General features: G+C 28.2%; 1 protein-coding gene across 2 annotated transcripts; it reads left to right on the top strand.

Annotated features, from left to right (window-relative positions):
* The first annotated feature begins 8446 nt into the window (after positions 1-8446).
* LOC110276670 (mediator of RNA polymerase II transcription subunit 15a-like) lies at positions 8447-15154 on the top strand. Of its 2 annotated transcripts, none has more exons than XM_052255883.1 (12): positions 8447-8556; positions 9378-9502; positions 10604-10715; positions 11045-11141; positions 12154-12206; positions 12518-12592; positions 12687-13101; positions 13215-13336; positions 13422-13649; positions 13931-14131; positions 14214-14302; positions 14678-15154. In XM_052255883.1, exons 2-12 carry the CDS (start codon positions 9405-9407, stop codon positions 14889-14891), a joined length of 1704 nt encoding a protein of 567 aa, XP_052111843.1. In that variant the 5' UTR covers positions 8447-8556; positions 9378-9404; the 3' UTR covers positions 14892-15154. The 2 variants fall into 2 exon arrangements, with proteins under 2 accessions (XP_052111843.1, XP_020989260.1); XM_021133601.2 differs by having other exon boundaries at positions 13215-13339.
* The last annotated feature ends 1305 nt before the right edge of the window (positions 15155-16459 follow it).

Raw genomic sequence — 16459 nt, 5'->3', positions numbered from 1 at the left:
ACGAAAAGAGAGAAGAGTATTTTTGTTGTACATATATTGTCTGAGATCTTTTTACTATTTGTACACGCACAATGTTTATTTTTCAACTTCATTTAAGTTCAGCTTAACTTGAAAGTTTCATTCTTTTATTATAGAAAAATTGAGCAGTTCATATAATAAATCAAAGTCACATATCATTAATTGAATGGACATTCATATCCATGTCACAATACTTCCCATTAAATGTCCATTTAAAATGATGCTTAATTAAAATCTTACTAAAGAAAAATCTAATAGAAAAAAATTTTAGTGAAAAAAAAGAGTACAATATCATTTATGATGATGATTATATCATTAAAAATCTTATTAAGAAAAATTCAATAGGGACAAAAACTTGATCAAGGAAAAAAGAGTACTATCTCCCCCTCTTGTCGACATTATTTAATATCTCAAAATCGGCACATCCCAATCTGATGTACTAATTTTTCAAAAGAGAATTTTGGAAGTGACTTTGTAAATAAATCTGCTAGATTATCATTTAAGCGGATTTGTTGGATATTAATTGTTCCTTAATTTTAAAGATCATGAGTGAAGAAGAATTTAGGAGAAATATACTTTGTTTTATCACATTTGATGTATCTACCTTTAAGTTAAGTAATGCATGCTGTAATATCTTCAAACAGAACAGTTGAAGCTATGTTATGATCAATCAGTCCATATGATTACAAAATATATTGGATCAAACTCCTGAACCAAAAATACTCGCGACTAACTTCATGTATCGCTAGTATTTCAGCATGATTACAGGATGTTGCTGCAATCGTCTGTTTCGTGGACATCCATAATATAGCTGTACCAGTATATATGAACAGGTATCCTGTTTGAGATCTCCCTTTGTATCGATCAGACAAGTATTCTGTATCTGCATAGCCAACTAGTTGTGACTTGGATCCATATGGATAAAATAATCTCATATCAACCATTCCATGAAGATATCGAAAGATTTGTTTGATTCCATTCCAATGTCTTTTGGTTGGAGAGGAACTATACCTTACTGGTAAATTCATAGCAAATGATATATCGGAAATGGCGTGCTGATCTCCGGTTGATATTGAGAGATGCAAATACAGTAGTAGACATCATGGCAAAGACTGCAATGAGGACCCCTTTCTCCCCAAGTGGAGCTTTTGTTGCCTTGGAATGAGTTTGAGAATAGTATTCAACGAGACTGCCTTTCTTAATTAGGCAGTTTCTTGTTTATTTTTTCTTTCTTAATTGTTGTTTATTTTCTTTTAAGTCACCAAAAAAAATTATTAGGTTGTGTATGATTAGCAAGATACATTAATGCCCCAATAGCACTGAGATATGGTATTTCAGGATCAAGAATATCTTCATTTTCTTTTTTAAGATGGAATTGATCATTTTTCACATCCAAAAATCTTACGGTCATTAGGGTACTTAATGCATGTGGCTTATCCATATAAAATCTCTTCATTTTTTCTGTGTATGTTGTTTGATGATAAAAATTCTATTTTTTGTATGTTCGATCTGCAGGTCGAGACAAAATTTAGTTTTTTCAACATCTTTCATCTCAAACTCTTCTTTTAGATCTTTTATAATTGTTGAACTCTCTTCAGGGATTCCAATGATATTTAAATCATCAACGTACACAGCAATTATAATTAATTCAGATGCAGATTTCTTTATGAAAACACATGGGCAGATATCATCATTCTTAAATTCGTTTTTTGCCAGATACTCAGTAATACGATTATACCACATTTGTCCAAATTACTTTAGACCATATAAAGATTTTTACAATTTGATTGAGTATAATCCCTGCAAATATTCATTGGATGATTTAGATATCTTTAGTCCTTTAGAGAGTTTTATACAGATATCACGATCTAATGATCCGTATAAATAAGTTGTTACCACATCCACTAGATGCATATGTAGTTTATGGTATGTAGATAAACTGACCAAATTACGCAATGTTATTGCATCTACTACAGGGGAATATGTTTCTTCATAATCTATACCTGGCATTTATGAAAAACCTTGCGCCAAAAATCGAGTTCTGTGGCATACAACTTTATTTTTTTCATTTCGTTATCTCACAAATACCCATCTGTATCCAACAGGTTTTACAACTTCTGGTGTACAGACTATAGGTCTAAAGACTTCACATTTTGCAAACGAGACTAACTCATCCTTCGTAACTTCTTCCCATTTTGGCCAATAATTCTTTCATGGTCTTCAAATTAAAGAAATTAGATACTTCATAATGAATGATGTAATTTTCATCAACATCCTTTGAAATAAAATTTGTCTCATTTTCTTTGTTATCATTTTTCAAAGATGTTTGATAAAGATCAACTAAGTGCCTTGAGGTACGACAAGTACATGACCAATGGCATCTTCTACCACAACAAAAATATTTATCCTCTGTTGATTTATTTTGTCCATTATTTCTTTTTTTATTCCACTAGCTTCTTGTGAGATCCTTTCTTATGAATATAATTTTTCTTGTTAACAAAACTTTACAATTTACCTTTTCTGGAATTATGATTTGCTACATTTGCTTCAGAAAATGGGGTGGCGCCAGTTGGACCCGCATCATTATTTTTTAAAAGCAATTCATTGTTATATTCAAAACAAGAAGGAAAAAAATTAGCTCAAAATATTTTTTAAATTCTTTTTTTCGATACTACTGTTGTAGGAGCACATTCGAGACATGGAAGGTCGAAAAAGTTTTCTCTAACTTGTTATTATCAGTTATCTTTTTTCCACATAATTTCATTCGTCAGGCAATTCGAAACATTGTTGAATTGTATTTATTTAGAGATTTAAAATCTTTTAGATGCAAGTGTGTCCACTCATATTAGGCTTGAAGAAGTATCACTGTCTTTTAATGATTATACGTTTTTTCAAGGTTTTTTCACAGATTTGCAGGATCTTTTAGTGTGAGATATTCGTTTTTCAATCCTTCGTCAAGATGACGACAAAGAAAAATTATGGCTTTGGCTTTATCTTTTTGGGATGCATTATTTTCATCTTTAATGATATCTACAAGATCCATTGAATTAAGATGAATTTCTGCATCTAATATCCATGATAAGTAATTGTTTCTAGGTATATCAAGAGCATTAAATTCAAGATGAGAGAACTTTAATATAATAAATATTTATTACTTGAGTCTTTCTAAAATTTGATCAGAATCTCATACTGATAACATGTTGTAAAATAAATAAATAAAAAAAATAATAAACATAAAATAAAAAAATATAAATAAATGGCTCTAGTATTAATATTCATCAATATTATTATCTTCCTATAATAGAAGTGAATTATATATATTTATTAATATTATATATGTTACAAAATAGAAAAAAAAAAAGAGAAAATTTATTGTAACATACATATATATATGAAAAGAGAGAAGAGTATTTTTGTTGTACATATATTATGTGAGACTTCCTTATTATTTATATACGTACAATGTTTATTTTTGTAACTTCATTTAAGTTCAGTTTAATTTAAAAGTTTTACTTTTTTATCATAGAAAAATTGAACCGTCCATATAATAAATTTAAGTCACATATCATTAGTTGAATGGACATCCTTATTCATATCACAATAATCAATAATGACATAATTAAAATTGGTATTTGTGCATGTAATATTTTTAGGATTAACTGATTAAGGAATAATTGAATTTAACGCATTTGCTAATGTAATAATATATTACAATGAACAACAACTTAACTTTTAAAATGGTTTTGAGATTGATCTTTTGCATTAATTTTTTTTTGAGATTTTAATTATATTTTAAATGCTTTTGAAATTAAAAACATTATACTATGATAATCTCTCAATCTCTTTAGTTGCGTTTGATTTTGAGAATAGAACACTGACTAAAGATAGAGACATACAATTAATATTTTTATATTTTATTTAATCAAAAAATTTAAGAAAAAAATATAATGATAAAAAATATAATTATAAAAATTTAATAAAAATAATGAAAAATAAAAAATAAACGTAAACTTCTACCTCCTTATTTCAATGTTTTATGTCTAAAAAAAAATACAATTTTTATATCTGAATTATTCCTTTTGCTATAAATGACCTGACACATTTTTTTTATGTTGGACTAGAAAAAACGTCACTTTAATTTTAGTGCTAAATACTTGATAAAATGATATCATTTAATCTTAATAGTTATACATTTTTTTGTGAAAAATAAGATATTCTATGATTCATTAAAATTAAATAATTTCGTTTCATCAAGTATTTAATGCTAAAATTAAAATCATTTCGTCTAGTCTAACATAAATGAACATATACCAGATTCCTACAGCGTAACAAGTAATTCTACGAAGAAAGGATGGGAATCAACATGACGTAGTTTTTCCAATCTCAAAATTTTTTATGGTGCAATTAAAATAAAAAAATTATTTTTATACAAGCAATCAATCTCACGAATGACTTTAGGGTTTAACTTGACCCTTAATTAATGAGGAGAGAGAATTGAAAAATTATTTTCAACACTCTTATTATAAATTAAATATATAATTGATAATTTAATAAAAAAGATTTTATGGATTAACTACCAATTCGATACTCGAAAGATTCTATCGCTGACAAAAAGATTTCTAAAATATATTATCGACAAAATAATCCATTAATAGTTTGAAAATACGATAAAAAGAACCAATAAATATTACTTTTTTGTAAGTAACAAAAAAAATTTTATATTTAGCGAACAACTTATCTATTAAATTTAAATTTTTATGGCAACATTTGAATAAATATTTAGGAAGTGCACAAAAAAATTCGGAGTAAAAATTTGATCTCTATATTTTTCATTTTATTTTTCAAAAAATGTGATCATTCACGATATATATATATTTTTAAAATTAGTTTAATTACTCTATAAATCTCTATAGTTTTATTAAATTTTTAATTAGGTCCTTATATTTTTTTTGTTTTCAATTGGGTTTCTCTACCATATCATATTTTGTAACTAAATTTCTACAGTAATAAAAACGTTAGAATTAATAGAATCGTCTATTAAACTATATAAAATATTTAGTCAAGTATTAGACATATTCATTTTATTTAATAGAATATTCTATTAATTTCAATATTTTTGTCATGAACTTAATTACAAAATTCAATATGGTATAAAGACTCAATCGAAAAGAAAAAAAATATAAGAACCTAATTCAAAATTTAGTAAAACAAAAAAAATCGACAGAATAATTAAATAAAAAAATTTACTTGACAAAATAAAAATATTAAATTTAAAAATAAAAATATCTTATTTTTTAATAATAATTATAAAATTTTACATCAAATTTTGATTTCTAAAATTAATTTTTAAAAAATATATTTAATATTTAATTTTTTTTATCTTTTTTTAAATCTTTTGCAAACTGATTCATCGTTAACATCTTTTAAAATTTATTTTGTTAGTGATACAAATTTTTTAGTATATTTTAGTAATTTATTTATATTTTATAAAAAATAAAAGTGATATCGGAAAAAAAGAGAGAGGCTAAAGCGACATAAAAATTTGGAAGAGAGGGAGTAATAATTAAAAAGTCTAGCGTGATATATATTATTGTACAAAAAATTTAATCTTAAAAGGCATATAATTCTTCATAAACAAAATAAATATCACTGATAATAAACTCTAATGCTTATTCATTATAAAAGAATTTCATATTAACTTTACATTCAATACTCATATATATAGAATGGAGATAAGTTGAATTTTTGGGGAATAAAAAATTTTCGCAATAAAAAACTAAAATAAAAGGTTTTAGGCGACTAAAGTAAGATTGATATATAATTTATAAGAAAAAAATTTGAAGTTTGGAGGGTTACATGTAAGGTTGGTAATGGATAGGGTAAGATAGGATTTGGACTCTATCTTAATTTAATTTGTGGGTTGATAACTTTTTTAAAATTCTACTTTATTTTATTTGTGGGTTGGGAATTTCTCAATTTTATCTCTACCTTAAAGTTCTAAATTCTACCCTTTTCGACCTTATCTGCATTCTGCAGACAAATAAAAAATATTTAAGCAAATGTAAAATTCAACTATTCTAAATTTCATACATATTAATAAAATATAAAATAAAAAACAATAAAATTTTAAAAAAATCTAACAAAAAGTTACAAAAATATAATTATCAACTAGTTTAGTGATTATTTTAAGTTTTTATAAGAGAAAGATTGTGAGTTCAATATTTACTTTTTTCACTATATACATAACTTTTACATATATATTATATAATATATTAGGGGTGCGGGTAGAATAGGATAGGGTATATCCTGAATCCGTACCCTATTCTATCCGTAGGTAAACTCACACCACACCTTACCCTATCCTACCCACAGTGAATCGGGTAGACAACTTTACTTAAATGGATTGGTTCGGATTGAATACTTGCACGTAACGTATATATTACCAGCCCCAGTCACATGTATTTATGTAGTATATTTTAAAAAATAAATAATTAAATTCTGAAATTAAATGCATTTAATTGATTAGTGTGATAATATATTTATTAAATGTTTTTTAAAATTTTGTAATACATTGAAAGTAAATACAAGTCAAACCAATAATAAATTAATAATATATGGAACTAAATCCTTAATTTTGGGAAGACCAAAAATAAATGAAAATGAATAATAAAGTAAGAATTAATTTTAAGAAGATATTTTACCATAATTAAAATAATTTAATTTGATACAGAATTAGTGTAAAATAGTTTTATATGTATATCTAATTACGTAAAGTCACATAACAAAAAATATAGAGACCTAATTGAAAATTTAATAAAATAAGAGAAATTGACAGAATAATTAAATAAAAAAATTTACTTGACAAAATAAAAATACTAAATTTAAAGATAAAAATATCTTATTTTCCTAATAATAGTTATAAAATTTTACATCAAATTTGATTTCTAAAACTGATTTTTAAAATATATATAATATTTAGTTTTTTTTTTAATTTTTAAATCTTTTGCAAATTGAGAGGGAGTAATAATTAAAAAGTCTAGCGTGATATATATTATTGCACAAAAAATTTAATCTTAAAAGGCATATAATTCTTCGTAAACAAAATAAATATCACTGATAATAAACTCTAATGCTTATTCATTATAAAAGAATTTCATATTAACTTTCCATTCAATACTCATATATATAGAATGGAGATAAGTTGAATTTTAGGGGAATAAAAAATTTTCGCAATAAAAAAGCTAAAATAAAAGGTTTTAGGCGACTAAAGTAAGATTGATATATAATTTATAAGAAAAGAATTCGAAGTTTAGAGGATCACATGTAGGGTTGGTAATGGATAAGATAAGATAGAATTTAAATTCTATTTTAATTTTATTCCTAAGTTAATAACTTTTTTAAAATTTTATTATATTATATGTGCGGATTAAGAATCTCTCAATTTTATTTCTATCTGCACTTTAAAGTTTTAAATTCTACTTTTTTGATTCTATCCGCAGCAAAATAAACAATGTTCAAGTAAATATAAAATTCAACCATTCTAAATTTTATACATATTAATAAAATAGAAAATAAAAAAGCTAAGTTTAAATTAAAATTAAAAACAATAAAATCTTAAAGAAATACAACAAAAGATTACAAATAATATAATTATCAACTAGCTTAGTAATTATTTTAAATTTTTATAAAAAAAAGATTGTGAGTTCAACATTCACTTTCTTCACTACATACATAACTTTTATATATATATTGTATAATATATTAGGAGTGTAAGTAAAGTAGAGTAGGATATACTTTAAACTCGTATGAACAGAATATATATTGCTAGTCCTAGTCACATGTGTTTATGTAGTATATTTTAAAAAATAAATAATTAAATTCTGAAATTAAATGCATTTAATTGATTAGTGTGATAATATATTATTAAATGCCTTTTAAAATTTTGTAATACATTGAAAGTAAATACAGGTCAAACCAACAATAAATTAATAATATATGAAACTAAATCCTTAATTTTGGGAAGACCAAAAATAAATGAAAATGAATAATAAAGAAAGAATTAATTTTAAGAAGATATTTTACCATAACTAAAATAATTTAATTTGATACAGAATGAGTGTAAAATAGTTTTACATGTATATCCAATTACGTAAAGTCATATAACAAAAAATAATTATTATTTTTATTGATTAACGTAAATAGTTATCCAAATAATTAATATAATTGTAAATTAAAATTAAAATTTAATTAAAAAATAAAATTCAAAATTCTCTCTTAATTAATTGTTAAGTTTTTTTCGCCAATAAATTATAATTCAAATGACATAATTTCTTCGTGCTTACCTAAAAGTCGCGATTCCAGTCTCACTCCTAAATTTTTTATTTTTAAGTTTAAAACTACGAAAGTATAAATGTAGTTCGCGCGGAGAAACAGATTCTCCATTTCACCATTTTACAAAGCTTTCGAGTTCTCGTCTCTTCTCTGACCTTGCTTGCTAGCCAAGCACCCATGCATTACTAGCACTGCAACGCTACAAAGGTAGTTACTTTCCCTATCCAATGATTCCAGTTCCCTTTTCTCGTTTGAATATAAGTTCATGCAGGAATTTCACCATTTAATTTTTTGTTTGTCATCATATTGATTTTGTGCTTTGTTGCTTAGATTTTGGGGGAAAAGCGTGTTTTCCAGGTTTAGTAGGGGTTAGAGCTTAAATCAATAGTGAAAGATAAAAGATCACTTTGTGATTGGAACTTAATTTTGGTGTTGGTGAGGTATTTAGATTTGCACTGAGTTCTGGTTATAATCTTTTTGTTCGTCTCACAAAACATGTATATTTATATAGATTTAGCTGGTTATAAAATTGGTTTTTTTTCCCCCAAAAAAAAAATTGTTTAGTAAGTGGAGGAGTGTTTAGGGGATAGTTACATGAAGCGCAATACGTTTTGGTATGGGATAAAATATTCTACGTGAAAAGTATACTTACAGCGTTATGGTACGCAGATAAATTGTGAATTGGTGCACGGTTCGTCAACTAATTAGTGAATTCTTGTAACTATAGTTTAGTAGTACCTTTAAAATTTAAGTGTGCTTTCCATGCCTTGAAATTTGTAAGATTACTACTGTCTTTTGTGTCAAATGAAAAGTCATTCTGGCATTACTTCCATTGGCACTTTATTTTCGGGTTAGCACTTAGTTCTGTTCCTAATTGTTGAAGTGCTTAAAGTCTACAAGATAATCTTTGTGTAAAATATGTAACACAAAATTCAGGTGAAAAAATAATTACATTGTTTCTGCTACCATTTTCCTAGAGTTTTATCTTGATGTATAACAAGTGTAACCTCCATTTTATGAACTTTTAGGAAATATAGAATAGTTTCACATACAAGATGGACACAAACAAAATGAGGCCTATTACAGCTGCAACCAATTTTGCTGCCACAGGTTGGAAATCTGCTGAGTGCCGTAGAATAATGGTTAACAAAATGTAAGAACATACCACCTATACTTAAATACTTTTTGAATGGCTGACATTCTGTTCAATTCAAAGAGCCCGTCATAGTTTGTTTTTATATTAAACTTCTGTCAGCATTTATTAGATTGAGCATAAATTAAATTTGTGAAATCTCTTCGTTTTAAGCTTAGCATTTATGGTGCACAATTGTCCTAGTGAGTGATCATGTTCACCAGTGGAGGATTCTTGCTTGTATAGATTAGAGGAAATATAGGTTGAATTATAGCAAAATCATATTATTTGTTCTGCTATAGGATTAAGAATTAGAGCGTAACATGCTCGTGTAGCACATGATTGTATCCAGATCAAAGTTGATTTCACATACTCTACCTTTGTCATGTTATTTTCTCTCATTTGTCGACATTGCATGCTTTCTCAATTTCATTATGGTTTACTTAACAAGGTTGCCACTTCTTGAGGAACCTTATAGGGATAGAAGGCGAGCAACCTTATAGGGATAGAAGGCTCTTAGTTTCACAGTGGGAATTCTTGATTTGTAGCATTTTCCAAATCCTCTTGATTCAATTCCCAATTCATTTGGAAAATGTTAACAACCGATGATGTAAGATTTAGTTTGGTTATGAGTACTTTATGGATTCATTGTTAAAGGTGCAAAGAGACATTTGGAATCATGTATATCTTTTGAAATAGTCTTTGTATAACTCTTACGAAAGAACAGTTTTACTTAACCTTCAAGGGCTTGGTTGAAGATAGAAGAATACTTTCCTTCTCCTTTATGGATTCTATTCCATGGATTATTAATAGATTGATTTTTGGAGTCTTTGGATGGTTCTTTGAATATTTTATCTCTCTCAACTGCTATCAATTATGCTTCGGTTGTTATATAAATTCAATAACTATTTGTCCTTCTCTTTAAGTTCTTTTTTTTTTTTCTTTTCAATTTGATTGTTTTCAGCAGATCATATTAAGTATAAAGATGCAGTCTAATGAGGATTTTGATAGGTTATAAAATATGTGTTTACCTTCTGAGGATAGACTTGTTGGTATTTGTGAACTTCTATTAGGTTCTCCTACTAGAATGGTCCATATAAACTTACATCCTGTAGTTTACAGTGCAGATTTTGTACTCAAGAATGGTCCTCCCTCTTGGAAACAAAATTTACCCTTGCTTCTAGGGTCTGTAGAAACTTTTGAGGAGAAAGTGTTTGCGTCATCCAAAGTCGAGGTACCTTGATTTTATGCTGTTTTGACTTTCTTCATGTGAACATTTTGTTGTTCATATAGCTCTTTCAAACCAATGGCATTGTCTTGATAACAAATGAGTACTTCCATGAATCCACATCAGTGCAAGATCTGCACATAATTCTTTTTTAGATTTTTAAGTCTCCCTATTTTCACGGGATAAATTTTTACTACTAAAATGCTAAAATTTAGGATGTGCATACTTCCTTTACTTATTTATACAGTGTAAATTTTATCATTTAATACTTTTTTTTTACTAGGTTCTCACATGAATTAATTTAAAAAATTGAGGTATTTGGCATCTATTTACAGGCTGAGTACATTGCAAAAATATCAGAAAAGCTGAAGTCAATAGCACCATCACGTCAAAGTGCTGAAAATCTCTTACCCCAAAACTCTTCTATCTCAAGTGAAGTATCTCTTCTTAATAATCTGATTGAATATTATCTTAAATGAATCCTAGAAAATTGGATTTATTTATTTTTCATTCCTAAGATTGAAATGTCAATATCAACAATAGAGAAAAGTCATATTTAACCAACTTGAGTTAATCCAGTGGTTAGTTCATTAGTCTGTTTAAGCAAGTCTCAGGGATTCGAATCCCGACTTGTGCAAGCAGCAACCCATTGGCTTGCAGCAAACCCTTAGATAGAGCTCAGATCCGTGGTAGATTAGTTTTTGGTCTGCCCGGTTGGGGGATATTGTGTGGGAAACAAAAAAAAACGAAAAAAAAAATCATATTTCCCATTATTTTCCTTTTCTTGCTCTGTGGGTAAGGGTGTTCATATAAATATTGTCTTCTGCATGTCATATAAAAAACAAAGATTTTCCGATTTTTATTCATTTTGTAGTGAATGAAGCATTGTTTTCTGATCTCTCAACATCTTTGGACGATAAATTCTTTTTTAGATTAAATAGAAGCTAAGCACTTAATTCTGTTTTACAAAACTTGCTTGTTTGAAAGCATGACTTTCAATTGGCAAGTGATGCTTATTAAAGCATCCATTTCCCCCATGCCCCATCTACAACATTTGGTGTTTTCTTGACCATTGTATTTCTTTTATACTTTGTTCTACTTATATAATTTGGCTTTTACATTATCCCAGCCCATATTTTTGTTCAGTTCCCACCCATTTTATAGGTGTCGAAATCATTCACTCTTTTCTCAGCTTCCACTTATTTTCAGTATTGATGGGGTTGCTTTGTCATGTCAATAGTCCCAAGGTCATAGGTATAGTGTTTGAGTTAATTAAAATATATGATATGAAATATGGTTTTAATTGTGAAAATATCCTAAACTATCTTTTCAATCTTTTTTCAAACTTTACCCGAATAATGTCTATTGCTCCTGCCCTCTTCACATGCATCTTGATTGTTTTCTCTTGGTTGATTGAATGTTTATTTTACTTTTGTATTTCTAGGAGAAGAAGAAATTAAAGCAATCAGAGAGTGGCAAGAACAGGTTTATCAAAAGGTAATGTCCAATATTATCTTTCTTTCATACAAAGTACTAATACGGACATGGGATACGATATGACACAAGACATGCAAACACACCAAACTTTAAAAATGATAAGACACAGACACAGGGTATACATATACGTATTTTCGAAATTTATAAACTAATCAAGCAATTATAAATGTCAAACTACCAATATTCACAACCAATTTTAGTGTTTTTGAACCTTATTAACACTATATCTATGTTGTATTTGAAATGTCAATGAGTTTTGAAAGAGAAAAACATTTGAGATTGAGAGTAATTTTGATTCTTCCTTGTTGTAGGTACAAATGATAAAAGCAACATATTACACAAAACTTGATACTTTTCACAAATTGATAAGTAGAAAGCTTCAACAGGTATATGTTACTTTAAGGCCTATCATGATTTTAGACAACAACTCTGAGTTTGCATTCCTATAATCTTGATTGATTATTTTCCCATTGAATATAGCTCAAGAATGAGCCTGCTCCTCTACATCCTAAGACGATAACTGATATGGAGGGATGCGAACAACATAAGCGAGCACTGGAATACACTTTTTTATTATTGAATGTGGACAAAAGCAAGATTGATCGCGGTTTCAAGCAGAGACTAGATAGACTGGAAAAGTACATACAAGATGTTTTACAAAAGAAATACTTCTCTTACTGTCAACAACAATGTTCTTTTGACGTGCAATCCAAGCAACAGGTTGAGCCATCAAATTCAATCAGTTCTCAATTGGAACTAGCTGGAAAGAAACCAGCCTCGCAAGTAATAAGCCTACCGAGTTCCCATTTAACAAAGCAGATTCCTTACCTAACATTACAAGAGGTAAACCAATTTTGCAGTTCGCGACAGGGAAATCAACTGTCTATGGAAAAAGGTGTAATTTCTTTACAATCCATCAATTCAATTTATTACTATATATGTAGACACCATTGTTTCTGTGTTATCTGTTACATGAGTTACTCGCAAACTCTTTTTCGACGGTATCAGGTTGTGGAAATCATGCAGTAGAACCACAAATAGGAGTTGAGATCGAACCATCCGAAGCTTTTGTGAATGAACCAGCTGATATTCCCGATGATACAAGCCCAGCAATGAAGCACTTTATTAAAGTGGTTAGCCTAAAACTTGCCAACTTTTCTTTCTTTTATTTCGCCTGAACTTGTAGATAAGTGCACTTATGCCATATAATTGCAGTTTAGGTCAATGTCAGCTGAAGCATTCATAGCTGCAACTGATGACATTGGACTAGCACTCCATTTAAATGATGACATACCAGAAATTTCAACTGATGAAAATGCAAACTTGAATTGCTACGATCCTGTTCCAACAGGAAAGAAAATAAAGCGATTCTTTAATTCAACTCCTGCAAGTGGCAGTTCTGGGCAGTTCATCAGTGCAGAGAAGCCTGCCTCAATATCCAAGGTACTCTCAAACTCTGAATAATTTGATAGCTTTGTGCTCAAGAATATAAGCCAGTTTGGTATTTGATGCACTTTGATGAAATTGTTACTTTGTGAGTGTGAATTATGCAGAATTTATCTTTCCGACGCATAATTCGTATTTTATTAGCAGAGCTTTGTCCGACACAAAACATGGATTGTCCTATAGACAAATATATAAGAGCACCTTTATAGATTACATTTCTGTTGCTTATTTCTGAAAAGAGCAACCCCATATAACTCGAGCATGGGTAACTCTTGCAGGAAATTTATACTATCTTAGAAGAAATAAAAGTGATAAACAACTTACTGATAGACACTCAAGTAGTTATTAGCGAAGGAAACACCATTACAGGAGTAGCTGAGGGTGCACCAGAACATGATGAAGGACTATTTGTCAAATTGGTTTTCAATTCAGTAACTATTAATCTACCCCCGACAGCAGAGCAAGCTACTAACAAAGAGGTGAATAATTCTATAATGTTGTTAACACTATAGACACTTTTGATTTGTTTGTTCCAACTGATCACATTTGTCAATCATGCAGTCGATAATCAAACCGTTACATTTGTTTGTTCCCGGGTGTTATCCACTTCGCTCACCAGTTATTTCAGATGAAACACCATCAGAAATCAGGTTAGACAATCTAACTGTCTTCTTTTTCATTAATACTTTAGAGAAATGCTAGACGGGTCATCAGAATTTATTGTTTTTGGCCATCAGTTAGCCATTAATATTTAAAAGTATGGATAAAGTATATTGTTGGATTACTAAACTGAAGGAATCGAGTTGATGACTAAGTGATGGACAAAAATAATAAATTCTGATAGCCTCCTAGCATTTCTCAATACTTTATTTATTGTCTTTATAAGGTTGAAATGTTGAACAAACAACAAATGAACTTTAGCTTCTGAAACGGTGGCAATTTGGTGATAAGTTCTGGAAAAAAAGGTGGCAATTCTTGTGGTTATGTCTTTCTTAATCTTTCCTCCTGTGTTTCTATTTGGACAGAGTGGATGTCGACGTGGACGATCTGTCAAGTAAAGCGAATCTGAAACTGAGACTTTCTCTACGAAGCATGAATGAGCCTTTGTCACTGCAGAATATAGCAGTGTCATGGGATCAGTGTGTTAGAGAAGCAATATGTGAGTATGCGCAAAAACATGGTGGAGGAACCTTTAGCTCTAAATATGGAGGATGGGAGCTATGTTCCAATGGTTTTTGACTTGAAGGAGCATCTATCCATGTCCCTATCAGTCACCACCCCCCAAGAGATTGCTTTATGAAAGTGATCCAAATACAGCAATTTGATCCAAATTCAGTGCATAATGAATACCTGGTGGTTAGATACCCTGAAATTCATACTTGCATTTTGTTAACATGGAAGCAAGTGTTATTCTGGATTGTAGAAACATTAATTACCCTTGAATTACATTTTGTTCAAAGAATGGTTTTATAGCCCTATCAAATCTTGACCAAGGGATCTTCAGAAATATAGGAGTTTTAAAAACAAGTCATGCTTGTGAATAATAATTTTTAAATATTAATCTAAATCCATAATTGACATTAATTTTATATAGTTGTCTAATCACATTCGTTTTTTTTAGATAATTATTTACGTGATTAATATAAAAAACAATTATTTTTACTAATGTTGTGTACTTGTGTTAGGTGATTATATTTATTATCAAACTCTTTTGAAACTAATTACTTAAATGTTACTTTTTTTACTAAGGTGAGAACTGATTTGTTATTTTAATTTTGATTATGATTATGATTAATTATTGTAATATAGGAAGAGTGGCATTTGAATAATTGGTTTTCAAAGAGTCATATTTTAGTATTAAGGTTTAGAAAATGTGGCACATTTGTAAAAAGAGTTTAGTTTTGGCAAATGTTTAAATAGTCGTCCAATCACATTTGTTCTTTTAGATGATTATTTACGCAGTTAATGTAATTATGTAAACTGTAGTTATATTTGTTAATGTAGCGCTATATAATTAGATGTATATCTAAAAATATTTTATACTGATAATGCATCAAATAATTTTTTTTATAAAAAATTTAATTTTAATTAAATATAAAATATTTTATACAATCGTCTATTTAATTTTTTTATGATTATTTACGCGATAAATATAAAAGGTAACGTGCATTGCTTAGTAGCACATTTAACAATTTAACAAGCCAAGTAGACATCATCTAACAGTTTGTGTTGGACATAAAATACTAAAGGAGGAACTATTTTATGTTGTTACACTGTCAAACGTTGAAGGGCTCAAATCTGATAAGAAATTAGTATATAAATAATTTAATTAAAGCATCCGATTCAAGAAACAATGTGGTTACTCAGAATAAATATATATCATCAGTTAATTAAGAGTCCCAAGTTATAAGTATTTGAATTAGTCAAATTAAAAAATAAATAAAAAATACCACTGGCTGGTTTCTTGAAACATTTAAAAGTCAAAGTTCTTATATATGAACTCACCACTTCACCTGAATGTGCGAAAAAATATAAAAATAAGAATACTCTTCCATTAAAAATAGAACATTTTAAAATAGTTTGGTCAAACTTTGTACATAATATTATTTAATCTTATTTTATAAATATATTAGTAAACATTACGTTATGTACAAAAATTGTTACATATTTTATATAAGTCGAAAGCATCATGTGTTTGACTTTTATTTTTTCTTTTTCAGATATTCATCTAAAAATGATTTTTCAATATATTGAACTTACCTGAACTCTGTTTGTATAAAGAAGCTATATATGTATATATAATGTAT

The sequence above is a fragment of the Arachis duranensis genome, chromosome 10 (assembly GCF_000817695.3).
Source record: "Arachis duranensis cultivar V14167 chromosome 10, aradu.V14167.gnm2.J7QH, whole genome shotgun sequence".
Classification (NCBI taxonomy): domain Eukaryota; kingdom Viridiplantae; phylum Streptophyta; class Magnoliopsida; order Fabales; family Fabaceae; genus Arachis; species Arachis duranensis.
This window is presented reverse-complemented; position numbering and strand designations above follow the sequence as displayed.